The 27941-nt window shown below is 32.2% G+C and overlaps 1 protein-coding gene across 7 annotated transcripts in view; it reads right to left on the bottom strand.

The window, feature by feature from the left end:
* LOC309655329 (protein SIX6OS1) overlaps nucleotides 1-27941 on the bottom strand; it is a 107750-nt gene that overhangs the window by 9150 nt on the left and 70659 nt on the right. For 5 of the 7 annotated variants that reach the window (XM_082450412.1, XM_082450415.1, XM_082450417.1 and 2 more), the window contains 13 exons: nucleotides 19732-19919; nucleotides 19594-19636; nucleotides 17768-17888; nucleotides 16731-16822; nucleotides 15153-15286; nucleotides 14292-14368; nucleotides 10467-10552; nucleotides 10318-10376; nucleotides 9628-9699; nucleotides 7514-7575; nucleotides 6287-6459; nucleotides 4469-4607; nucleotides 548-605 (listed from right to left, as the gene is read on the bottom strand). In XM_082450412.1, coding sequence (XP_082306538.1) covers nucleotides 548-605; nucleotides 4469-4607; nucleotides 6287-6459; nucleotides 7514-7575; nucleotides 9628-9699; nucleotides 10318-10376; nucleotides 10467-10552; nucleotides 14292-14368; nucleotides 15153-15286; nucleotides 16731-16822; nucleotides 17768-17888; nucleotides 19594-19636; nucleotides 19732-19919 — 1304 coding nt within the window. The remainder of the gene's footprint in view (nucleotides 1-547; nucleotides 606-4468; nucleotides 4608-6286; nucleotides 6460-7513; nucleotides 7576-9627; nucleotides 9700-10317; nucleotides 10377-10466; nucleotides 10553-14291; nucleotides 14369-15152; nucleotides 15287-16730; nucleotides 16823-17767; nucleotides 17889-19593; nucleotides 19637-19731; nucleotides 19920-27941) is intronic. The other 2 variants (XM_082450413.1, XM_082450414.1) reach the window with 2 other exon arrangements.

The raw sequence follows: 27941 nt of genomic DNA, 5'->3' as shown, positions 1-27941 counted from the left end.
ACATATAATCATTGTCTATTTTCAGTTTCTCCGACTAGAACATAAACCCTATGAGAACTTTGCATTCTTGTCCACTATTCTATCACCAGAGCCAGAAGCAGTACCTGATATAAAATATACTATATATACATATATTTATTTTTATATGTTGAATAAATGAATTAATCAACGGATAAATGAAGAAAGAAGATCCAATAAAAAGTAAGCCCCAGCGAGACAAGAAGAAATCCAAAAACTCCAGAAGGGAGATGGGAATAGTCAACAATATCAAATGCTGCAAAGTGACTGAATATGATAATAAATATAAAATACTCATAATGTTTGATAATTAGTAAGTCACTAGTAATATTGGAAAAAGCAAGTTTTGGTAGAGTAGTGAGAGAAGAAGCTAAATTGCTAAAAAATAATAATAATAATTAGTGAATGGTGCAGAAGTAATGGCTATTTTTAAAGAATAAACTGAGTGCCTAAGAAAATCAGAGACAAACTAAACACAAACGGTGAAAGTTAACATGGTTTTATATATAGCAAACTTCAAATCACTTACCAATTTCTTGTTGTGATGAGAGAAGATTTAAATTTCCTGCAGAATAATGTTCATTATACTGAAAAATAATTTCCATTAAATATTACTCATGAAATCAGTAGAACAGTAGGTACAGCATTTATATTAGACTCTAAAGCCTAGTTCTTCTAATAAGCATAATTAGAGTAGACAAAATTGCAACATTCTATATAGCACATTATTGTAATTAAAAAGAGATCTATCTTCAAAACTATCATTGACTTATATTAAAATAAGGTTTATTGATTTGACTCTGGCAATAGATAAAATATTAATAGGCTATATATATATATATATATTATACCAAGGATACTTCCTACTTTGGAATATTAATATAACCTAAAATTCTAATTAACTTTGTTTTATTCTGAAGGCCTTTTACAAATCAGGTTGTTGTTACTGCTTTCCTGACTATAAAAATAATACAAAGTATTACAGCTTCATGTCAGTTCAAATAAAGTTTTGCTGCCAAGAGGGTCCGTTTTCACTGTAAAACAGGGTTTTCAAAAAATGGGATCATGAAACATAGTTTTCCGTCCTCTTTTTTTTCCTCTTAACATTGCATTATGAGCATTTTTCCACATAACTATTCTTCCAAAACCTTATTCTTTTTATGGCATTTTAATATTCTTCTAATATGGACATACAATATAGTTTCAATCATTCTTTTGTTTAAAACATTTAGGTTGTTTCTATTTTTTTCTAATATAAATCACACTTGAATATATACTATTATACACAGATTTATACTTCTTTGACAATTAATAAGGAAAGCTGTTTTTCCCAGAGATTTTATAAGGCACTTGAATTTCTTTTTCGGTGAATTATCTATTCACCAAATAGACTCTGTCCATATCTCTATTGAGGCAGTAATTTTCTTGCTGGTACATATAAGCTCTTTATACAATAAAGATCTTAACTGTTTGTCATATTATTGCAAATATTTTATATCACATTATCATTTTGCCTTTAAATTTTTTTAACATATAAAATTTTGTATGTAACCAAACCAAAACCCTCTTTATTTTCTTTTGGCTCTTCTTCCACTGTTTTTATGCTTAGAGAATACTTCCTTCTCTTAAGATCTGGTAAATATTCACCTATATTTCTTCTGAAATATTTTATGGTTAACATTTTAAAATTTAATGCATCTATAATATCTATTGGTGTACAGTGTAAGACAAATGCCTAATTTATCCCCACTAATTTGTGGTCCTATCTATATCGCATTCTAAATTCTTTTGTTTCAAGACACTTCCCATGCCATTGATCAATCAATCAATCCTTGTACCTTTACCACACTATTTTGATTGCTCTAGGTTTATGTAGGAAGTGAAGTTCCCCCTTATCAGTCTTCTATTTCATAATATTCTCTTATTATTAAAATCAGTAGGAGCCATAATAATATCCTCTCTTTCATTCCTAATATAGGTAAATCTTATCTTTTTCTTTGTCAATCTAGTAAGTTTATAAATTTTGTCCATTTTTTTCAAACAACCAACTCTGGCTTTGCTAATTTTCTCTATTGTTTGTTTTCCATTTCATTGACTTCTTATTTTTTGTAGTTTTTCATTCTACTTACTTTGGGTTTACTTTCTTCTTTTTTTAGCTTTTCAAGGTGGAACTTTAGGTCACTGATTACAGACCTTTCTTCTTTTCTATTAATTTAATTATTTAAATGGTTAATTAAATTATTTAAAGTTATTTTGCTCTGGTTTTGGCAGCAACCTACAATTTTTGATATGCTGAATTTTCATAACCATTCATTTCAAAATTTTTTCTAATTTCTTCTTTGATCCATGGCCTAAATATTTAGGACTTTCCTAATATCTTATTGAATTCTAATTTAATTCCATTATGATCAGATAACATACTCCGTATAATTTCTATCCTTTTAAATTTATTAGGAGCCATTTAATGGCCCAGAATATGGTCTATCTTGGTGAATGTACCATCAGCGCTTGAAAAGAATAAATATGCTGCAGTTGTTGGATGTGGTATTCTATAAATGTCTGTTAGGTCGAGGGGGTCGATGGGGTTGTTCAGATTTTATATAAGATCTTTCTTGATTGTGTTGCCTAATTCTATCAATTGCTGAGAAAGGGGTGTTAAAAATCTCCAACTAAGTTTGTGTTTTTGTCTATTTCTCCCTTTAATCCTGTCAATTTTTGTTTCTACATACACATGTAGTTGAAAAGACCAACTACCTACCTGAAAATTTTTTCACACTGAGAATATATGAAGTTTGTTTAGAATTACAAAGCCAAATTAATTTTTAAACTGCCTTTAACTGAAATTTAAATCATTGCTATCCTGAGATTCTGTTTTATGAACAGATGTCAATTTGAGCCACCTGAAGTTGAAAACATAAAGATAATGGGGGAACGTTGTTATGCTATCAATACTCAGAATCTTTTAAAAAATTGCCTCTGCAAGTGGTATTGGGAAAGTTGGCGAGCTACATGTAAATCAGTGAAGTTAGAACACACCTTCATGCCATACACAAAAATAAACTCAAAATGGCTTAAAGACTTAAATATAAAACTAAACACCATAAAACTCCTAGAAGAGAACATAGGCAAAACATTCTCTGACATAAATCATACCAATGTTTTCTTAGGTCAGTCTCCCAATGCAATAGAAGTAAAAGCAAAAATAAACAAATAGAACCTAATCAAACTTACAAGCTTTTGCAGAGCAAAAGAAACCTTAAACAAAACGAAAAGACAACCTACAGACTGGGAGAAAATATTTGCAAATGATGTGACCAACAGGGCTTAATTTCCAAAACATAGAAACAGCTCATACAACTCAACAACAACAACAAAACAAACAACCCAATCAAAAAATGGGCAGAAGAACTAAACAGACATTTCTCCAAAGAAGACATACAGATGGCCAATAGGCACACGAAAAGATGCTTAATATCGCTAATTATTAGAGAAATGCAAATCAAAAGTACAATGAGATACCACCTCACACCAGTCAGAGTGGCCATAATTAAAAAGTTTACAAATAACAAATGTTGGAGAGGATGTGGAGAAAAGGGAACCCTCCTACACTGTTGGTGGGAATGTAAACTGGTGCAGCCACAATGGTAAACAGTATGGAGGTTCCTCAAAAAACTAAAAATAGAGTTGTCATACGATCCAGCAATCCCAGTCCTGAACATATATCCAGACAAAATTATAATTCTAAAAAATACATACACCCCTGTGTTCACAGCAGCACCACTTATAATAGCCAAGACGTGGAAACAACCTAAATGTCTATTGACAGATGAATGGATAAAGAAGATGTGGCATATATATATACAATGGAATATTACTCAGTCATTAAAAAGAATGAAATGATGCCATGTTGCAGCAACACGGATGAACCTAGAAATTATCATACTAAGCGAACTAAGTCAGAAAGAGAAATACAAATACCATATGATATCACTTACATGTGGAATCTAAAATATGACACAAGTCAACATATCTACAAAACAAAAACAGACTCACAGATATAGAGAACGGACTTGTGGTTGCCAAGGAGGGTAAGGGGAGGGAAGGATTGGGAGTCTAGGACTAGCAAAGGCAGACTTTGTATATAGGATGGATAAACAACAAGTTCTGACTGTACAGCACAGGGAACTATATTCAATATCCTGTGGCGAACCATAATGGAAAAGAATATGATAAAGAATATATATATATATAACTGACTCACTTTGCTGTACAGCAGAAATGAACACAACATTGTGCATCAACTATACATCAATAAAATTTTTTTAAAAAATAAAATAAATTGCCTCTGTTTTGTACTGTGCTCCAAGGAAGTTTAGTATTAAAGAATTAAACTTTTTGAGGTTTCAGTGTACAATTTTTTTAGAAATAAAACTTTAGCTTCTCATATTACCTGATGTGATGAGATTTCTGAATCAAATACAGAAGAATCAAATAAATTCAATCCAGGAGATCTAGAAGTATAACTCATAAGAAAAGAAAATCCAGGGGATTCCTTTTGTGTTTGACATTCCGTAGCTGTATTTCTATTTCTGATACAGAGAAATAAGAAATCATCAAAATGTTAAATACATATTATTAAATATTGCAGACTGGTAAGCACCATAGGCAATGGCATAGAGGTAAGAATTAGCATAGCAGGAAAAGGGAGGAAGTAGTTATTGAAGTGACAAAAAACAAACCTATGGTTTTGGGTGGAGAATAATATTAACTAAAGTAGAATAATCAATTATGAAATGATAATAAAGAATTCCTACTAAGAATATACTGTCAGGATCTATTCTATGTATTTTCATCATCATTAATTTACTTATTCCTCACAATAACCCTATGAGATAGCTACCATTATTATCACCTCCATTTCAGAGAAGAGGATTTTGAAGCATAGGAAGATTAAATGATTTGCTCAAAAGAATGTAAGTGCCAGAGTTGGGATTTGAATGTAGCAACAACGATTCAAAGTCTAAGCTCTTAAGCCTGATGCTATACTGTCCCCAAGATCTTGAAAGCAGTCGCAAAATTTTAGTCTTAATGAGAAGCCAGTCATGACAGATTGTTTCATAAGGAAGTTAAGTTATAAAATGATTTGGGAAAAATAATTAGACAAGACAGTATATAACACAGTGGTTAAAAGCATGAATTCTGGAGGCAGAACTGCCTGGGTTTAAATCTCAACTCTGTCACCAATGAGTTGTATCACCTGTGATTCTGTTTCCTCTTCTATAAAATAAGGATAATAATGTACTTACATCTCATAAAGCCGTTGTGAACATGAAAGGAGCAATATTTATTAAATGCTTACACATAGTGCTATTAAGTGCGTGTTAAATAATAGAAGTCTGAAGATACTTCTATAACTCTCTCCATGACCATTAATGAGTCACTTTACAGACTGGTTTTCTCACCCATAAAGAGAGGTTTTAGTATACGAATGCCACATCCTTTTACAGTTCTCAGATTTGACGATGAGTTCCACTTTGAACATGCTGTGTTTGAGTCAACAGCATGACATTCATATATAAAAATCTTAGTAGCAATTTAAAAAACAGAGTAGAACACAGGTGAGAGATTCCTGATGAAGTGAAATCTGTTTGACATATATTTTAGAAGAATCTCAGGGTTCAGATTTAAGAAAAGATTGAACTAAACAGAGAGCTTGAATGCAGAACTATTTTCTTGGCTGTAAACTACAAATCTGTATTTTCCAAAGTTAAATAATGATGTTAGAGATATTTATGCCTACCAAGGTTACTTAAAAGAACAGTAACTCTTGTTTTAGACACTATAACATTAAGAAAAAATGACTGCTGGAACATTATTCAATGTCCACAACCTACCAAATGTGATAGTAACTTTTTAGCTTGACATTTAAAATTTTTCCATACATTTTTAATTCTTCTGAAAATCTTAAATCTTATACTATTGAACTTGATAAGTACTCAGGATCTAGTCCACCTTCAGCTAAATGTTTCAGGGAAAAAGGGGAAGAGGATCTAAGAAACAAGATGGCAGAATGTTTATAACTGTTCCAACAGAGTGATAGGTACATGAGAGTTCATTATACTACTCTCTCTCTCCTTTGTATATTTGAAATATTCCATAATAAAAACTTTTAAAAGTTACAGGTATTAGGCATTTTACTATTCCTATCAATTACTTACATAACTCAATATGTAGACTCTTTCATTATAATTACTAATTAAAATCTTACATTTCAAATGAGGGGGTTTTAGGTAATTTCTCCACAGAGTCAGGTGTTCTCACAGCTTCAGGAGTCCTTAAAAATAAAGGAATTTCAGGAGTTTGTGGAAAAATCTCAGCCCTTTCTTCTACTTCATCACTATTACTTTCTATTGGCTTCCCCAAATGTTCGGCATATGTAACCTGCAAATTCAAAGTAACAGAAAACTATAAAAATGAATGTTATTGCATTAATAAACTCACATATGTATAAATATGAGGTTAAAAACATCATATTAACATATGATATTATCATTTCATAGATGAAATAAGTAAAATAAGAATAACTGGTGAAAGTGATACCAAAATATATCTGTTCAAAAAACAGGAAAATAATTATTTTTAATTTTCCAATTTTTCTTTTCTTCCCAGGTCTATCTCACCTACCCCTACTGAAAAAGTAACTCATAACCAGGACACACTCAGATTGATGAAGAAAAATGGTTAGGAATGATTTTTCTTTTAAAATTTCCACATCATGCTCTGGGTCAAGATTTGTATATGATAACCCCTTGAAAGAAAAGAGCAATCTTGTTCTCACTGGTTATGTTCTTTGCACTTTTTGCCCTAATAAATTCATTATACTACTTTCCCTGCAAAGATTGAGAACTTGAATACTAATTTTCCTTTATATCATTTTGTAGGCTAGGAATATGATTTCCCAAATGTTTGTTACCAAATCCCATTACAGAAACAGTTTGGGTCCCTCCAGCAAAAAAACGAAAATGTGCTTTTTACCTGTATTTCTTTACAGCAGAATACTACTCTTGTTTCTCTTGTCTTATCCCTTAGTAGCTACGGTACATTGCCTACACCTATCATCGTTAAAGCTTTCCACTATTAAAAAATATTTTGAAGATACTTTTGTGGCAGCCTGGGAAAATAATTCAATCTTATCAAACAAAATTGTTTTCTTCAGTTATGATTTAGTTGTTGTGGTATCAATTATATATAGTCAATTATTAATGACAATTTTTTGTGTAAATTTTCATGTAAACTTTTTGTGGCTTCGTTTTTAAATCTATAACTCCTCCAAGGGATAGAATCTGTAACATCACAGCAACTTGATTATCAAACTAATAAGATCTAGACCTCACATAAATAATTTTCATTATATCAAATTGAAATTAAAATGGAAACAGAATATTTTAAATTGTAATATTTTGCTTAGAAATTAGAAACCAAACATTTGACTTACTTGTGAAGTACATTTTAATTCTGTCAATTGTTTTACTGTCCCTTTATCTCCACACTCAGCATCTGTTTGTTATATGAGAACAAAATAGTTTTTCTGTTTGTAATTTAATTGTAAATAAAACATATTAGCCAAACCATATGAAATTGCCAATATTTAACTATTCTGGGTCTATAAAAATGGAAATTTTAGATAGTTCAACCCAATACATAAAGATAAGACAATAAAACCTATAGGAACAGTTTAACGAACAAAATTATAAAGAGAACACCCCATGTAACCACCACCTAGGTAAAGAAATAGAACATTATGAGTTCTCCATAAGGCCCCATATTCCACTTATCTTCCTTCTCATCGGTAAACACTATCCTGACTTCTGTAATAATCAATACCCTGATTTACTTTATACAGTTTTATCACCTAAGCAATATAGTTTTTTTTCCTGTTTTAAAATATGATGAAATAATAATACATTTGTCATGCTTTTTTTTTGTTTAGTATACACTTATGAGATTCGTATGTATTGTTGTATATAGACATAGTTTGCTTCCTTTTACGGATGTAAAGTATTCCATTGTACAAACACAACACAATATATCTATCTATCCATTCTACTGCAAATGGACATTTGGGGTGTTTCTGCTTTGAGGCTATTACAAACAATGTTGTTAACATTCTTCTACATATATACTTGTATATATGTACCTGTATTTCTCTAGGTATATACCTAGGAGTGGAATTACAAAATATAGGGTAGTGTATCTTTCATTTTACCAGATGTTAAACTATTTTCCAAACTTTAGTTTTGAAACTATTCACCAATTTTTGTTGTGGCAGCTAGACATCCTGAGCTACCCTAGGAAATCATTAGATTTCACCAGACAAAATTACTAGTTCCAAGTATAATTTAGTTATATGACAATATATTTCATTTATAAATGACAGTCCCTACCAATAGTTATGAGAGTTCTAACTGTCCTACATTCTCATCAACATCTAGTATTGTCAGACTTTCCGAATTTTGCTCATCTGATGGGTGTATAATATCTCATTGTGGGTTTATTTTTCAGTTTCCTGATTTGTTGAACATCTTTTCATATATTTATCGGCCACAAAAGTTTCTCTATTTGAAGTGCCTATTCATTTATTTTGCACATATTTCTAATTGGGCTGTCTGTATTTTTATTCTTGGTTTGTAGAAGTTTTTTATACATTTTTGGAAACTAGTCCTTTGACAGTTTTATGTATTGGAAATATATTCTCTTGCCTCCCATTCTTTTCATAGTGTCTTTTGATGAACAGAAATTCTTAATTTTAATATAGCCAAATTTATCAATTTTTCTTTTACGATTGGGCTTTTTAATTCTTTTTAAGAAATTCTTTCCTATCTTGAATAAATGTTTCCCTATTTGGTCATCTGAATGCTTTATAGTTTTGTCTCTTGAGTTCAGTCACACTACTATTTTCACCACATATTAACTTCTTCAAAAGATAGGGTTGGAGACTGTTGAAGAGAGTCTTTTCTTCTTCCAAGATAATTATATGCCTTCTTGGGTGTGAAGCCTCACCATACATGCACAATGGCAGCTAGGTGAATCAAGTGAATCTTATGCCAGATACATGCATTTCCCCATATATCTGTATTAGGGGGTATATTGCTCCTAGAGATTATCCGTTCCTCCCTTGTCTAACACTCTGTCAGCTTAGCATATATAGAGGATTATAAACAGGTGAAATATATCACCTGGGCAGATAAGATATAATTCTTTTTTCGAGAAGAAAGCAGGAAGAATATCCATCTGCATTAAATAAGCATATTGTCTTGGTTGAATCCTATATTGAGAGTGAGAGGAATAGACTCATAGTATATTATATGACCATTCTGAATGTGCATATATTTGCAGAATTTTATACTGCCAGAATGAGCCATTTTTTTAATTTCAAAATAAGTCAGTAATCCACATGCTATAGACAAGAAGAGGTAAAGACTTTTATATAGCCTAATGAATGGAATAATTACTATTCGTTATTGGGCTACCAAAAAAATATATATATCTATGTGTCTCTATGATATATATTTTATATATACATATACATACATGTATACATATACATACACATATATACATAGAGAGAGAATGAGTCTCTGTCTCTCAAGGGTGCATCAAAGTTCCAACAGCTAGTTGATTCTAGGATAATAAACTCATACATATATATTCTGTGACCTTTCTATGATTTTATTCAAAGAAAATAATCCAAGATAATAAAATATTTATATAAAAGAATATAGTAGCATTATTTATAACAGCAAAAAACCTGGAAATAACAAAATATTCACTGTGAAAGAATGGCTAAATAAATTACAGCATACCGATGCAAAGACCTATTATAAGTCATCACAAATAAAATCTATTTAATGGCATGGAAAAATATCCTCAACAGTACATCAAGTGGAAAGAAAAGGACACAAAATAATATACATAGTATGCTTCAAATTTGGAGGAATAAACTAAAAGAACAAAACACAGATATGCATAGAAAAAATATAAGAATATACAACAGTATTATGTAGTGTCAGTTTTATCTGGGTGGTCGTATTTTTGTTTCTTTTATATTTTTCTCCATTTTTCAAATTTTCTACAATAAAATGTATTTGTTTTATATTTAAGAAAAATGTATTTAAAAACTAGGCATGCATGGTCAGTTAACCAGAGATGCAACCAATACAAATAATTTATTTGACTAGTATAAAAACCTGATATAACTTGTTACTCCCATTTCTTAGGAAAAATATAAACAGCAAATACCTGTATCTCTCTTTTCCAACCATTGATTGCAACTTGATTGTTTCTGTGGAGTTAACAATCTAAAATACAATAAACAAAATTTTTATATTATTTACTGAGCTGATAAATTATTTCAGAAATTAAAGCATTTTCTTATTTTTAAAGGTTACCTGAACTGCATAAAATTTTGTGAACTTTTAAAAGTCGTAACGTGTGAACACTTTGAACGGTTATTCACAGCAGAGTCATTCAATACCTGAACAAAAGAAATTAAGCATTAGAATTGACTACACAAAACAATAAAATGTTTTGCTTGCCATGGATAATCAGGGCTCTCCAAGAACACTGTCACTTTCCTCATCCTCACTGTTATTATCAACATCAACAACAACTACAAACAAAACATTAAATTAAATGAAACAACTACATACAAAACATTAAGTCAAACACTGGGAAACAAAAAAGGTTTAACTCTCAAGGAATTTGATGTTTTTGACAAGTATAATAACTATGCCTGAGAGTATTTCTTCATTTAAGGTAAACTTTAAAATTTTTCTTCCTTATTCATGATTAATCAAGTGAATCTTACCATTTTCTCAACTAATAACCTGATGCCTGTGTCTCTCCATCCCCTATAATCTCACAAATTGACTATAGGAAAGGAAAACAGTAGGTTAAAAGATTAAAGCCTGAAACTTTCTTTTAAAATATGTATGATATGTATGACAAAGCTAATATTTCATTTTTAACTTTAATTAAATTTAATACTAATATTTAAATCACTCCTTTACTAATGTTTGTACTGTCTGTTTCAAGTCTTTCATTCTCCCTGAGTCACTCATTTTGAAGTCACTGATTTTTCTTATTTGACCTGAAATTAAAATACCTTTAATAGGAAAGTTTATCCATTTATATTTGTTATAACAGCCACTGGTCTTAATTCTGTCATCTTATGTGCCTTTAGATCATAAGAAAAAGACCTTGTCCCTCAAAGAACACTTGGCCCTTAAAGAACAAGTGTTGTTACAGTTTTGATGTATGTTTTAAAAAATATACATGTTTGTATATTCCTCCTGGTACAAGTATTTGTACAAGTATTTCAAGTAATTGTTTAGAGTAGGTGCCAAGAAGTGAAATTTTTTTTATGTGCGTTTTTATTTTTAATGAGTACTGTGAACCAGTCCCCTAAAGCAGTTGTCCCAAATTATACTCCCACTGTTGTTGACTTCACTAGACATTATCAAATGTTTTAATGTCTGCAAATCTGACAGGTGAAACCAGGTATCTCATTGGTTTAATTTGCATTTCCCTGTTCTCCTGAGGTCAGGCATCTTGTTATGTTTAGTGACCCTTAGTCTTTCCTTTTATGTAAGCTGACTTATCTTTTGACCATTTTTATAGTTTTTTAAATTAATTTTTAAGAATTATTATGTATTTCTTTGTATATTATACATTCCAGATACCAATCCCCTAAGTGACAATTCTGTCACTCTTTTAACTCTGTTAGTGTCTTTCACCATACAAAAGCTTTTTTATTTTGATATACTCCATTGATCAATTTGTCTTTTATTGTACCACACTGTTATAATAACTGCACTTTGATAATGTTTAAAAATGTTTGGGGATGATGAAAATGTTCTGAAATTAGACAGTGATGATGGTTACACCATCTTGTGAACATACTAAAAACCACTAAATTGTACACTTTAAAACAATCAATTTTATATGTGAATTATATCTCAGTAACGAAAGTTTAAAAATAAACATTTTAATACCTGGTAGTAAGAGTCTCCCTAACACTCTTTTAAAAATCTTTATTTAAAATCATTTATTAATCTATTAATGTAGGAAATCATATTGTTAGATTTTTCTTAATGCTAAACAATCATAGTGTTCTTTGGGAAAACCAAAGTTAGTCATAATATATTACTCTTTCAATGTTACATTGCAAAATTTGGTTTGCTAATAACTTATTTAGGATTTTTACATCTATGTTCATTCTTGAGACTATGTACCATAATTTTTCTTTTCTTTCACTCTCTTTGTCCTTGCTATCTAATGGACTATTCATTTATAATCTGTTGGATAGTTTCCGACTCTTTTTATACTCTGGAATTGTTTGTATAAAAAGATTATTTAATCCAATGGTTCTCAACTGGGGGCAATTTTGCCTCTTAGGAGACATTTGACAATGGAGATATTTTTGATTGTCATAATTTGGGGATGAGGTGCTATTGGACTCTAGTGGGTCACAAGATGACCCCACAACAAAGAATTATCTGACCCAAAATGTCGAAGTGCCACTATTGAGAAACTCTGATCTAATCCTTAAAGGTTTGGTAGAATTCACCTGAAAAATTGAGTCTGGCGTGTTCTGAAGGGCATGTGTGGTGGAGGGAAAAGGGAGGGAAATAAGGGAGAAAAGAGGGAAATAGGTATTTATATACATTTCAGTTTCACTTACATCTGTTTCTTCTAGGTTATTGATCTATTCATGTTTCTCTTTTTCAGTCTATTTAGCAATTTATATTGTGCTAAAAAACTATCCATCTTACCTAAATTTTCAAATTTATGGGTATACAGTTTTATAGTATCCTTTTAGGACTTAGAAAAGATTTCTTACATAAGTGTAGAGACATGCACTTTTCCCCCCTTTTATTCTTTTCTTTTGTTGGGGGGGGTATTCTCTTTTTTCTCTACACTTGCTGAAACTTATTAGCTTTGGCTATATTAATTAACCCACCTTTTAAATTTCATTAATTTCTACTTTCTTTGCATTTATTATTTTATTTCTGTATTTTGAGTTAAGCTTTTCATACTTTGAGTGCAACTTTTTATACTTAAAGTTCAGCTAATTTTAATCTTTCTTATTTTCTAGTATGTTTGTTTTCAAATATAAATGTCTCTCTGAGGACCAATTTGGCTACATTTCACAGGTTTGGGTTTATAGTATTCTTTTGAATAGTTTTTAAATTCTATTTTGATTTCTTCTATAACCCAAAAGTAATTTCAAAGTATGTGAATTTCTTTTTTCTCAGCCAAATAGTTTTTTGAGGAGAGGGCTATCTTTTTGTTTAACTTGTATTTTTTTATGCTGTGGTTAGTGAAGATAGCAGCTTTTTAGAATTGGTTGAGATATCCTTTTTGTTCTAGTAAATAGTCAATTTTGGTGAATACTGCAAACAAAATTTAACTGAATTCTGTGTATTTTGGGTACAAAGTTTGCTAACTGTGCTACTCAGGTCCTCTACATCCTTACTTATTTTTCATCTATTTGATTCGTTCTTATGACAGAAACTGCCAGTTTTCTTTCCTATCCAAAATCTACATTTCCTTTGTGTTCTGATTTAAAAAGCAAACAAACAAAAAAGCCCATCATATTTCTCAACCTTTCTGCAGATGGAGGTAGCCATGTTACAAACTTCTGGCCAATGAAACATTAACATAAATTGTTTAAGGAGCTTCCATAAAAGATCCCTAAAATGAGGCTGACTCAACTAGCCTTTCTCCCCTTCTTCTTTCCTGCCTAGAAGGAAGATATGATGGCAAGTTGTAATGGTTAGCTTCTGACCATGAAATAACCTTGAGGTGAAAGCCTAGCATTAAGGATAACAGGGAAAGAAAACACCAATGGAGGTTGAGAAATGATGACATTGTGGAGATGGTGCCACAATTTCCCTCTTCAATACAATTCCTTCAGAAATGTCTTACCGTTTTTGGTCTACTGGATATAGAGATTGGTATTTTCAAATATCTTTTATTTTTAGAAGTAAGGGAGAAGGCTACAGTATATGCTCAGGCTGCCATATTGAAACTCTTTTAAGTCTTTTAGATCCTGAGATTGTACTAATGGCTACTTTAATATATTTATAACACACACACACACACACACACACACACACACACACACACACACACATGTCCTAAATGCAATACATTCACTATCTCATTCAATGCAAGCATTTAATTTGTACCATTAAAAAAGAAATACCTACCTGAATATCACTTTCTTTTTGTCTGAAGTCAATATTGGCAAGTTTTGACTGCTTCACAGAACTTTCTTCTTTTTTATCTAGGTTATTAAATGGTACAACTTCAAATCAATTCCAGAAATAGAATCAAATGGCATGCCCAATATTTAACCTAACCTTGTAATTTTAAAAAATCAAGTTACATTAATATTTAATTTAAATTAAAATAAAGAATTATGAATCACTACATACTCTTAATTCCTCAATATATAATAGCTATTACAATAACCATGAATGTAAAATGAAAAACAGCTGACAAAAATAAATTAATTAAATTAAATTTAAAAAAACAGCTGACAAAACTACATCTTTATAATGGGACTACATCTTTATAATGGGGAACCAAAGAACAAAGAGTGGTGATATTAATGATTGGGGGACTAAAACAGCCAATGCAGTTAACCTAATACATTGTAGTTAATCTATCCATTGAATGAAACATTCAAATATCTCAGTGACTAAGTCATAAATATCATTATCACAAGTCTGCCACCCACTTTAATCATACATACTGATAATACAACCTCTCAAATGAAAAATATATAATTATTCATCCTCCCCTGACAGCTGGAAACCAGACTGAAACACTTTTTTAAAAAATATCGTATGAGTGATTTCTTTCTCAAAGAGAAAAATGTTGTGTATAGAAGGCACATCTTGTTTGCTCTCAGAAAAAATCAAAGTGGCACTTTACTGAGTCTATAGGTATACAGTATTGTTTGCTCTTGCTTACACCAAATGATAACTAAAGTTGCTCCTTTCTATTTCTTCTTTTATGTGTTTTCAAAGAAAACTAAGTTTTTGAATAATAAACAGATACTGTACCTTTAACTCTTGGTTCTGAAGGATGCATCTTTATTGGTTTGACTAATTTCTGAGATTCATATGGAAGAAATAATTGACCGTTTTGAGGGGTTTTATTCAACATAAGTACATGCTGTTCATCTCTTTCAAAAATTCTAAAGAGTGAATTATAAATATTATTAGCTAAGTAAAAAATTAATATATTTTAAAGCTAGAAGAGATATTTAGATATTATATAGTTAAAACTCCTCAATTTGCAGATAATGAAAAGAAGTTCCAGAGAATTTAACAAATCCGCCCAATAGTATTAAATTACTTACTAGTGTCACAACTAAAACACACTTTTCCTGATTAAGTCCAGGGCTCTTCTCAATGTACCACACTCTCATTTTTAAAACATAATCATTTTAACAGACTTTCTAAACCTGTGAAAAACATTTTAAACCAAAACTGTATTGCAAATAGCATGCTTTAGATTTTGAAGTACAACTTCAAACTTTAAAAAGATTTATTCAGAAAAAAATCAACTAGCATGAACACAGACATCGTTAAAGCAATATTACAATCATAAATGGATCTTTTAAGTATTTTACTGGAAGAATAATTTCATTGAATTTTTCCTAAATTAGAGAAATAATTTATATTATTGATAGTTAAATAATAATTTAAATACTGGTATTATTTGATAATAACTATCAAAATATAAGTAAAAATAACTAGTTATATAAGTTTCTCTCAACAGAGAATTTTTATATTAAAAAGTTATCAATAAAGTGAAATTCTGTACATTTACTTATTTTTCTTATCAATGTCATTATAAAATTAAAGACACATTACCATGGATGTGAGACGTGGGAGTGGGGAAATCAATAAAAATAACAGATCCAAGGAAATAGGATAAGGGAAATTAACTTGGGAGAAGAGTGTGTTGAAAAATCAGATTAAGAGCAATATAGCCTGAGAAGAAGAATTTAAGATTTTAAAAGGGTACAGGCAGAAAGAGAAAAAGAAAATTTATCAAAAACAGCAACAGTAATACATCTATTTTTCTGTCACACAGTAACAGACAAAATCAATCTTTTCTTTTTAAGTGCCTCCACCACTGATGTCTATTTTATCACCATTAGGATGAAAGACAAGCAAACATATGATGCCACAGATTCAGTCACATTTTGATTCATCTTCACTCTCTGTGGCAAAGGAGAACTGGTCAAGCTGGTGACAGGATGATAAAAAGGCAAATACATTGCTGTTCCCATCATTTTTCCTCTTGTCTTACTCCTTTTGGTGACCCATAATGGAAAACTGGATGAAATGTACAACTGACAGGTTACAGAACAGCAAATGGGCTGCTGCTACCTTATTTCTCTCTACACATTATCCTTTACCTTACTAAACAATAAGCAAATTTGAATATTAGTCCATAATATTTAAAGGTATAAATTAATATTTTTCATAAGAAATGAATAGAAAACAGCCTGCACAATAAATGTTTATAGATACTATGTAAATATTGGTGGCTTGGGCTAGAATATGTAATCAAATTTTAAATGCAGAATATCTGTTCACATAAAATCCCATTTTAAAGTTTACTTATACCTTTCTTTCGATTCCTTTCTCTTTTCTATATTTTTATTTTTTTCTTCCAGAGTTTCTGAAAGATTCTTCATTTCATAAAGTCTTGCAATCTGCTAAAAGGAAAAATGATAAAGCAAAACAAAATAATTACCTGCAAAGCATTAAAGAACATATGGTTTATCCTAACTAATGAATATGATTTTTTTCTACATAATCACAGGACATATTTTTGGTAGTATTAGCAATCTTTTAGTGAAAAGAGTCAAAATTAACAATAAATCATACTCCTTTTATTTTTCCTTATAACTCCATTAGCAAACCCATTAGATTTCAATGAACTTTCAACTTCTTTTTTAAAAAGGACAGTCAGAAGCAAAGTAGACATTGATTCCCTACACAGAGATGTAGTTACCATATATTTTAAAGAAAGTGGCATCCACTTTCTTCTCATTACTAAAATGATATTAATACTATTTGGAACCTCATGCCTATGAACGATAAATATACCATCTTTACACAGTTTTCAGAAAATTCAGAAAATCAGCTATTCAACTTTTTTTCAAAATTTGGAAGTGACTTTGATGGGTTCTCATACCCATCAATGAAAGCCACATTTCAATACAATACTAAAAATGTATTCATGAAAATATCATGCACCATCAATCTTAAAGGCTAAACTAGCTTTATAAAGATTATAGTCATAAATTTTCTAGATTAAGTCTTTTAAATTATTTATTGCCTTGTTCTCTTTTTTGACAACACTGTTGTAAGCTCTGCTAATGCCTTTAAATACCTATTATTAAGCTCCATCTTGTTCCTTCCTATCTTCTTTCCTTAGAACCCAAAGAAAGTTAAACTATTCCCCAAAACTCAGATCTGAATACACTCAATATCTAAAACACATTTTGGCTTCAATGGTAATCTGAGGCAAACAAATTATTATAAGTTTTTCTCCATATCGAGGCTCTTTAGAAACAGCTCTTCTTAGACGTTCATCTAACACACCATTACACTTATACATTAACACGTATATTAGAAACATATAACAAAATTAATACCTGGTTTAAATAATTAATTTCTATTTCCACATCATCTACTTCTTTCTTCAATTCATATGATCTTTTGGAAAATTTGCTGGCATGTTTAAGAGTATCTTGTGTTTTACATCTCAAATTAACCCTTTTACGTTAAGGAACTATGTTATACAAGTAACTTTCACACTTACATACACTATATCAAAAATAATTAGTATTATATAACATTATTTGTATATGTATATATAAGCAATATTAATAACAGTATCTGAAAATAGCTGTAAGACTAGTACAAACATTTGGCAAACTGACAAAGACAATTTATTGTTCGCCTATGTTATATATTTAGCTTAAAAATAACATTTCTTCAAAAATATGTGTCAGGATTTTTTCTTTCAGTTAAATATTTTCACAGGGTGGTTTTTTACTTTTGGTTTTTACCCAACTTTATCATGTCATTTGGCATGATGAACATAATCAATTCAGGTCCAAACTTAACGTCTTGTGTTTCTGTAATTTATTTGTTCCAAAGTCAACATTAAAAATCCACTCAATTTTCCTTTTCTTGCTCTTTAAGGTCCATCAGTGCACACTGCAGAACTCAAAAGAGAGCTGCATCTTCTATCTGAACTTTCTGCTTGAACTGGATTTATAGCCAATTTCAAGTAGAGAATTTCTCAGCTGTTAACAGACACCCTGCATGGTTATTAGCTACTACCATTTCCTAAGTTACTCTACAATCCATTTAGGAGAATTTAAAAATGAATAAAACAGTGTTAATGAACAAGAATTCCAGAGAAAATCTTTATCAGACCTTTCCTATTTCGCTAAAACTTATGATTTACATGCTAGCACATAAAATTTCAGATGAACGTTATTTATAATGCTATGCTGTTATCAAAAGTATCAATTTAAAATGTTAGATATAGACATTTAAATCCTAATCTTCAATTCTCCCTACCTCCATCACCTCTTCATGTTTGTCATGTAATCTTATGCCTCATCCGTTTCTACATCCAACTCCCTAAACCCCTGCTGTGCCTTATGCATCTACCAACCTCTGCCTCTTCCTATTGAGAAGTTAAAACACAGATGGGCAGCAAGTGAACAACTAAGTACAGAATAAGCTAAAACCCAAACATGGAGAGAGCAAGCAGCAAAGGAGTTAAAAGGATGATTTGGGATGAAGTAGAATGAAGCAAGGTAGAATGCAGGGATAAAGAAGACTTAGTACAAACAGTGGAGTTATAATCTGATAGGAAAGCATATGAAGGATTGTGGAGGTTGGAAGAGGATTAAAGTTCCAAGTTCATCATCAGGGAAGATCTCCTTGACAAACAGATGAGACTTAGACTAATTAAGAATTACTTAAGCATCTAATACAATGCCACTGTATTACTTCTTTACATGTCTGTTTCCTCTACTAAACTGTGAGCTCCTTATAAGAAAGCTCTGTATCTTCTTGAGTATTGCCTGGCACAAAGTAGGTACCCAATGAATTGTGGCTCACCTCCTTACCATCTTCCATCTTAACAAGTAATAATCAATTGATTTAATTGGAACTCTTTGGTAAGACAGAGCAAGATGACTTTTTCATTGGTTTGGTTGATAAGATATGCCACTTAAAGACAGATACATATACCACTTATTGGCATTAAAATTTCTTGCTTCTGATGACACGCACATGTATGAAAACTAATCCCAGATGATCTTTAAAGTAATCTCTAAATTTTTTAATTAAACAAAATACCAAATCAATGTGATTCTCACAGGGAAATGCAATAACAATTAAAATACAGAAATAATACTTATCCAATAAAAATTCTAAGTAGAAATACTACTGTGGATACATATGTAATGTCCAACTGGTAAGTGATGGAAAGGGAGCAGGCACTGAAAAACAAAGTCATATTTTAGACTAATTTATTATATTTTTTTCATTACAAAGATAATGTTATTAAAACAGTATGTAACAAAACCATTAATACCTAAAAATTCCATAAAAATAGTTTCATTCATTTTTAGTTGTTCAGTACATGCCAACACTCTGTTTTGAATTTCTTCATGTTCTCTTTTCTTCTCATAATATTCATGTGAAAGAGGTGTTTCTGAGTATTTTTGTTGGTATTGCTTTAAAACATCTTTATACTGACATATATAACCGTGGTACATTTTTCTGTTAAAATTAAAAGAAATGATATCAATATAACAAAAGTATATCAAAATCACTTGTTAAAGTCTACTAAATTAAGCATAACAGACAAGTTAAAAATCTACTTATTCTTGCTTCCCTCAATATTGTCTGTCCTTCAAACTTTTCTTAACTCTATCACACTTTTCAATTCTCTACTATTTTTCTTCACTGCCTGAGTTACTCACTCCTCAATCATGTTCAATTAAACTTCCACTTCCACCAGTTTAATGAAACTACCCTTCCCAAGGTTATCAATGATCTAATTTGTCCACCTTAGTGATCTCTTTTCACTTTTCATCCTAAATGACACTGCAGAACCTGGTTCTTTTGATGACTTCTTGAATCTCTATCTTCCCTGAGTTCTGAATCTCTATTCTTCCCAGTTCAGCTACCTCTATAACTATGCTATTAAATCTCCTTCAGTTTTCTAAGTTAAAGTTATCATGTTCTAGGTGATAGAACTTTGGGTTCACAATCATTCTTGTATACTCCAGAACTATTTTATAAGAAAATTTCAGCACTGTTTGGAGGAACTCCTTCAAGTACAACTAAGGTAGAGGTGCATGGTCATCTATTTTGGAACCAGTCTTGAATGAGATGGTCAATTCTTGCAAAAGGATATTAACTCTTCCTTCTCATTTGAACTTTGCTTGATCTACAATAGGGGTCAGTTACTATGATCTATGGGCCAAATCTAATCTGCCACCTGTTTTTGTACAGCCTATGAGCTAAGAACAATTTTTACATTTTTAAATGATTAAAAAAATCAAAAGAATAATAATGTTTCATGACATATTAAAATTATATGAAAATCAAACTGTAATGTCCATAAATAAAGTTTTATTAGAACACAGTCAATCACTTACGTACTGCCTAAAGTTGCTCCTGTACCACAGTATCAGACTTGAGTAGCTGTGACAAAGACTGTATATTCCCACAAAGCCTGGAACGTTTACTATATGGCCCTTTACAAAAAAAAGTTTGTCAGTCCTCATCTACAACACTGAACATGTTCAATCCAGGTTCATTGCAAAAAACATATTCTTGGGAGGAGAAAAAGATGGCAGAGTAGAGGGACGTGGAGCTCACCTCCTCCACAAACACATCAAAACTACATCTACAAGTGGAACAATTCTCACAGAATACCTACTGAAAGCTTGCAGAAGATCTCAGACAACCAAAGCTACAAGAAAAATTCCCAGGTAACCACTGCTCCTGCAGAAGGGCTGAAATCTGAGCCAATTACCTGCACTTCCCCTTGGCATGGGGGTGAGGCTTGGGCAGGTTCTTGTGCAGGCAGATTTGCGAGCACACGTGCATGCCTAAAGGACCTCTGAGCTCATTATGAGCACTTCCGCAGTGGATGTGGCCCCTCGAGGGCAGCGCCAACAACAGATTTCTTTGTGGGCGTGCACACCAAGTGGCAGGCGGCATCACAGAGTTGCATGTCCCAGTGGACAGCTCCTGGGGAAGAACACGCAGTGGCTCCTTTCTCAGAGGGAGTGCTCCCAGTCCCACCTACCTCACATCACAGCTTAGAACCGGATCTGGGGGCTTCTACTCCAAGAACTGGGGAGCAGACCCTGACCCTGACAGGGCTATGACAACCACCAGAGCAAAGAGGAGGCCCCACCCAACATCCAGTGCAGGCTCTGGTAACCACAACACCAAACACATCCCCTATCAAGGGGACAAGGGCCAGCACAACCTGAGGAAAGTCTTGGCAAGCATCCATACCACAAACAGCCCTCACACTGAAAATATTGCACTCACACAGTCTACACAAGGGTCACTCCCACATAAAAACAGACCTTCAAGACCACAGTAGATAAGTGTTTCTCCAAAATTCATAGAGTTGGAGAAATATAAGTAAAATGAAAAAAGCAGAGGAACTACTCTGAATTAAAAGAACCAGAGAAATTCCCTGAAAGAACAATGAAACAGACCTCTCCAATCTACCAGACCCTGAGTTCAAAAGAGAGGTAATAAAAATGCTGAAGGAACTAAGAAAGTCAATAGAAATGCAGATCACTGTAACAAGGAATTAGAAACTATAAAAAAAAGCCAATCGAAATTAGACAACTCAATTGCCAAAATGAAAACTGAGCAAAAGGCATAAATAGTAAACTAAATAATGCAGAATAAGAAGTGGTCTGGAAGACAGAATAACTGAAATCACCCAAGCAGAACAGCAGACAGAAAGACAAATGAAAAAAAGAAAGAAAGCAACATACGAGATCTATGGGATAATAAAAGCAAGCCAATCTACGCATAATAGGAATCCCAGGAAAAAAAGAAAGAGAAAGGGGGATCAAAAATGTTTTCAAAGAAATTATGGCTGAAAACTTCCCAAACCTAAAGAAGGAAACAGCAATCCTGGTACAGGAAGCACAGAGGTTCCCAAACAAGATGAACCCAAACAGACCTAATCCAAGACATATCATAATTAAAATGGCAAAAGTGAAAGATAAAGAGAGGATTCTAAAGGCAGCAAGAGAAAAAACAAAGAGTCAGTTACAAGGGAACCCCCATAAGGCTACCAGCTAATTTCTCTAAAGAAACTTTGCAGGCCATAAAGGAGGGGCAAGATATATCCAAAGTCCTGAAAAACAAAAACCTGCAACCTAGGATACTCTACCTGGCCAGACTGTCATTTAGAATAGAAGGAGAGATAAACAATTTCTCAGACAAGCAAAAACTAAAAGAAGACAGCAATACTAAATCTATCCTAAAAGAAATATTGAGATCTTCTCTAAATAGAAAAGAAGCAGGAATCAATAAAAAAGGTAAACTCACAATAGGAAAGGCAAATATATAAAAGGATTGAATATCACTTAAATAAGCCAGTACATGGATTAAAAAACAATCAAAAAAATTCTGTGAAAGCAATTATAAATACAATAAACAGCAAAAAGATAAACATTAAGATGTAAACTAGGACATCAAAATCACAAAATGTGGGGGAGGGGAGTAAGAAAATGCAGATCTTTTAGAATGTGTTTGAGCTTATATGATTATGAATCTAAAGGAAGTAGATACAGTTATGAGATAACATACTTGAAAATCAGGGTAATCACAAATCAAAAACATAAAATTCATTCACAAAAACCAAAAAGAAAGGAACTCAAGCATAATACAAACCACAAACGGAAAAACAAAAAGGAGGAGAAAGGAACAAAGATGTGCAAAATCAACTGGAAAACAAGGTTTAAAATGACAATAAATACATATTATCAATAATTACTTTATATATAAATGGACTAAATGCACCAATCAAATACATAGAGTGACAGGTTAGATAATAAAACAAGAATCTACAATATGCTGCCTACAAGAGACCCACTTCAGGGTGAAAGACACATATAGACTGAAAGTGAGCAGATGGAAAAAGATATTTCATGCAAAAGGAAATGACAAGAAAGTGGGGGTAGCAATACTCACATCAGACAAAACAGACTTTAAAACGAAGGCCACAAAGAAAGACAATGAAGGTCAACATATAATAAGATGATCAATACAAGAGGATATCACACTCATTAACACATATGCACCCAATATAGGAGGACCAAAATACATAAAACAAATACCAAGAGACAAAAAGGGAGAAATTGATGGGAATACAACAATAGTAGGAGAGTTTAACACCGTACTGACATCAATGGACAGATCTTCCAGACAGAAAATCAATAAGGCAACAGAGATCCTAAATGACACAATAGAACAGTTAGACTTAATTGATATCTACAGGACACTACATCCAAAAAAGCCAGAATACACATTCTTTTCAAGAGCACATGGAACATTCCCTAGGATAGACCACATACTAGGACACAAAACAAGCCTCAACAAATTTAAGAGGACAGAAATTATTTCAAGCAACTTTTCTGAGTGCAACGGTATGAAACTAGATATCAACCACAGAAAGAGAAATGAGAAAAAAAATTATTACATGGAGACTAAACAACATGCCACTAAAAAACCAATGGGTCAGTGATGAAATCAAAGAGGAAATTTAAAAATACCTCGAAACAAACGACAATGAAAACACAACCATACAAAATCTATGGGATGCAGAAAAAGCAGTTCGAAGAGAGAAGTTCATAGCAATACAAGCCTTCTTCCAAAAACAAGAAAAATCTTAAATAAACAACCTAACCCACCACCTAAAAGAATTAGAAAAAGTAAAACAAACAAAACCTAAATTCAGCAGAAGGAAGGAAATAATAAAGATCAGAGAGGAAATAAATAAATGGAGATTTAAAAAATAGAAAAAAATCAATAAAACCAAGAGATAGTTGAAAGGATAAATGAAATTGACAAGCCTCTAGCCAAGCTCACCAAGAAGAAAAGAGACAGGATACAAATAAATGAAATAAGAAATGGAAGAGGAGAAATAACAACCGATATTGTTACAGGGAAGAACAAATCTGACTACATGTTGGATCTGTTTCTCTTACTTTAACCTTTGCTTCCTGCTGCTTTTGTTCACTAAAAGGTTACTGTCTATACATAATGGTCTGCTTCAGGGAACCTGCCCCTCTGCCTGAATGTTAAACCAAAGTGCCTTTGTTCAGGGAAACATCCTCACCCTGTCCACCTGTGAATGGCTGCAAGAAAGAAGAAATTAACACATCCCCTTCCCAAGGCTGGCTATTCCAGGAGATATTTGCAAGACTTATGGCCTTTTTACTTTACTTCCTCACCTCTGCTCCCTCTCTGTTCTATAGAAGAAACTGGCATCCAGAGCCCAATAAGATGGTTCTTCTAAGACACTAGTCTGCCATCTTCTTGGTCTGCTGGCTTTCCGAATAAAGTCACTATTCCTTGCCTCAACACCTCTTCTCCCAATTTATTGGCCTGCCATGTGGCAAGCAGAGTGAGCTTGGACTCGGTAACAAAACCATAGAAATACAAAAAATTACTAAGAAAATATTATGAACAGTTATATGCCAACACATTTGACAACCTAGAAGAAATGGACAAGTTGCCAGAAACATACAGCCTGCCAAAACTGCATCAAGAAGAAACAGATAATTTGAACAGACTGATCACTAGAAGTGAAATAGAATCTGCAATAAAAAAGGCTTCCTACAAACAAAAGTCCAGGACTGGATGGCTTCACTGGGTTATTCTACCAAACATACAAAGAACTTATATCTATCCTTTCAAAGTCTTCCAAAAGACTGAAGAGGAGGGAACACTCCCAAAGTCATTCTATGAAGTCACCATCACCCTGATACCAAAACCGGAAAAAGAGACTACCAAAAAGAAAATTACAGGCCAATATCTTTGATGAATGTAGATGCAAAAATACTCAACAAAATATTAGCAAACCAAGTCCAACAACACATAAAAAGGGCCATACACCATAATCAAATTGGATTCATCCCAGAGTCACAAGGATGGTTCAACAAACACAAATCAATCAATGTGATACACCACCACAACAAAAGAAAATAAAAAACCACATGATCATCTCAATAGATGCAGAAAAAGCATTTGATAAAATTCAACATCCATTCATGATAAAAACTCTCACCAAAGTGGGTATAAAGGGAACATAACATAATAAAAGCCATTTATGACAAACCCACAGCTTACATGATACTAAATGGTGAAAAGCTGAAAGCCTTCCCACTAAGTGCTGGAATAAGACAAGGATGCCCACTCTCACTACCTTTATTCAACATATTATTGGAAGTCCTAGCCACAGCAATCAGGCAAGAAAAAGAAATAAAAGGCATCCAAATTAGAAGGCAAGAGGTAAAACTGTCATTATATGAAGATAACATGATACTCTATACAGAAAACCCTTAAGACTCTACACAAAAACTACCAGAACTGATAAACGAATTCAGCAAGGTATCAGGATACAAGATTAATATACAGAAATCTGTTGCACTTCTTTACACTAACAATGAAGTATCAGAAAGAGAAAGTAAAAAAGCAATCCTGTTTAAAATCAAAAAAAAAACCTAGGAATAAACCTAACCAAGGAGGTGAAAGATTTATATGCTGAGAACTATAAAACACTGATAAAGGAAACTGAAGATGATTCAAAGAAATGAAAAGATATCCCATGGTCTTGGGTTGGAAGAATTAATATAGTCAAAATTGCCATACTACCCAAACGAATCTACAGATTTAATGCAATCCCTATCAAATTACCCATGACATTTTTCACAGAACTAGAACAAATAATTCTAAAATTTATATGGAACCACAAAAGACCCAGAATTGCCAAAGCAATCCTGAGGGAAAAGAACAAAGCTGGGGGCATAACCATTCTAGACTTCAGGCAATATTACAAAGCTACAGTAATCAAAACAGGGTGGTATTGGCACAAAAACAGACATATAGAGATGGAACAGAATAGAGGGCCCAGAAATAAACCCCCACACCTACGGCCAATTAACCTTCGACCAAGGAGGCAAGAATATACAATGGAGAAAAGACAGTCTCTTCAGCAAGTGGTGTTGGGAAAGCTGGACAGACTCATGTAAATCAATGAAGTCAGAACACTCCCTCATACCACACACAAAAATAAATTCAAAATGGCTTAAAGACTTAAATATAAAACATGACACCATAAAACTCCTAGAAGATAACATAGGCAAAACATTCTCTGACATAAATCGCACCAATGTTTTCTTGGGTCAGTCTCTCAAGGCAAAATAAATAAAAGCAAAAATAAACAAATGGGACCTAATCAAACTTAACAGCTTTCACACAGTAAAGGAAACCATAAACAAAACAAAGAGACAACCTACGGACTGGGAGAAAATATTTGCAAAGAATGCAGCTGACAGGGGCTTAATTTTCAAAACATACAGAGAGCTCATACAACTCAATATCAGAGAAACAAACAACCCAATCAAAAAACGGGCAGAAGACTAAATAGACATTTCTCGAAAGAAGACATACAGATGGCCAACAGACACATGAAAAGATGCTCAACATTGCTAATTATTAGGGAAATGCAAAGCAAAACTACAATGAGGTATCACCTCACAGTCTACAAATAGTAAATGCTGGATAGGGTGTGGAGAAAAGGGTACCCTCCTACACTGTTGGTGAAAATGTAAATTGGTGTAGCCACTATGGAAAACAATATGGAGGTTCCTTAAAAAACTAAAAATAGAGTTACCACTACTGGGCGTATATCTGTAAAAGATGAAAACTCTAATTTGAAAAGATACATGCACCCCAATGATCACAGCATCACTGTTTACAACAGGCAAGATATGGAAGCAACCTAAGTGTCCATCAACAGATGAATGGATAAAGAAGACGTGGCATATATATATCATAGAATATTACTCAGACATAAAAAAGAATGAAATAATGCCTTTTGCAGCAATAGGGATGGACCTAGAGATTATCATGCTAAGTGAAGTAAGTCAGACAGAGAAAGACAAATACCATATGATATCACTTATATGTGGAATCTAAAAAAAAAAAAGTACAAATGAACTTATTTACAAAACAGAAACAGACTCATAGACATAGAAAGCAAACAGATACGCACTACCATATATAAAACAGATAAACAACAAGGCTTTACTGTATAGCACAGGGAACTGTATTCAATATCTTATAATAACCTATAATGGAAAACAATTGGAAAATGTGTATTTGTATATATATGTATGTATATATATATATATAAAACTGATCACTTTGCTGTACACTGAAACTAACACAATATTGTAAATATTGTAAATCAACTATACTTCAATTTAAAAAAAGAAAATATATTCTTGGATCCTTTTTTTACCGAGTTATTAACAAATATATACTTTCAAAAAATAACATTCATAGAAACTTTTCTAAAAATATATAGTCCTTATATTCCTCAAAATTTTATAAATTTTCTAAATCAAGCCATACTATATGGGGGAATTTCTTAAAAGATACTTCAATGATTATCTCGCCTTAGCAGATGAGAAAAGAAGTATACATAAACTGCTTGTATAGTAAGAAGTAAGGATAACAGCCTTCTTC

The sequence above is a fragment of the Balaenoptera physalus genome (assembly GCF_965194825.1).
Source record: "Balaenoptera physalus genome assembly, chromosome: 2".
NCBI lineage: Eukaryota > Metazoa > Chordata > Mammalia > Artiodactyla > Balaenopteridae > Balaenoptera > Balaenoptera physalus.
This window is presented reverse-complemented; position numbering and strand designations above follow the sequence as displayed.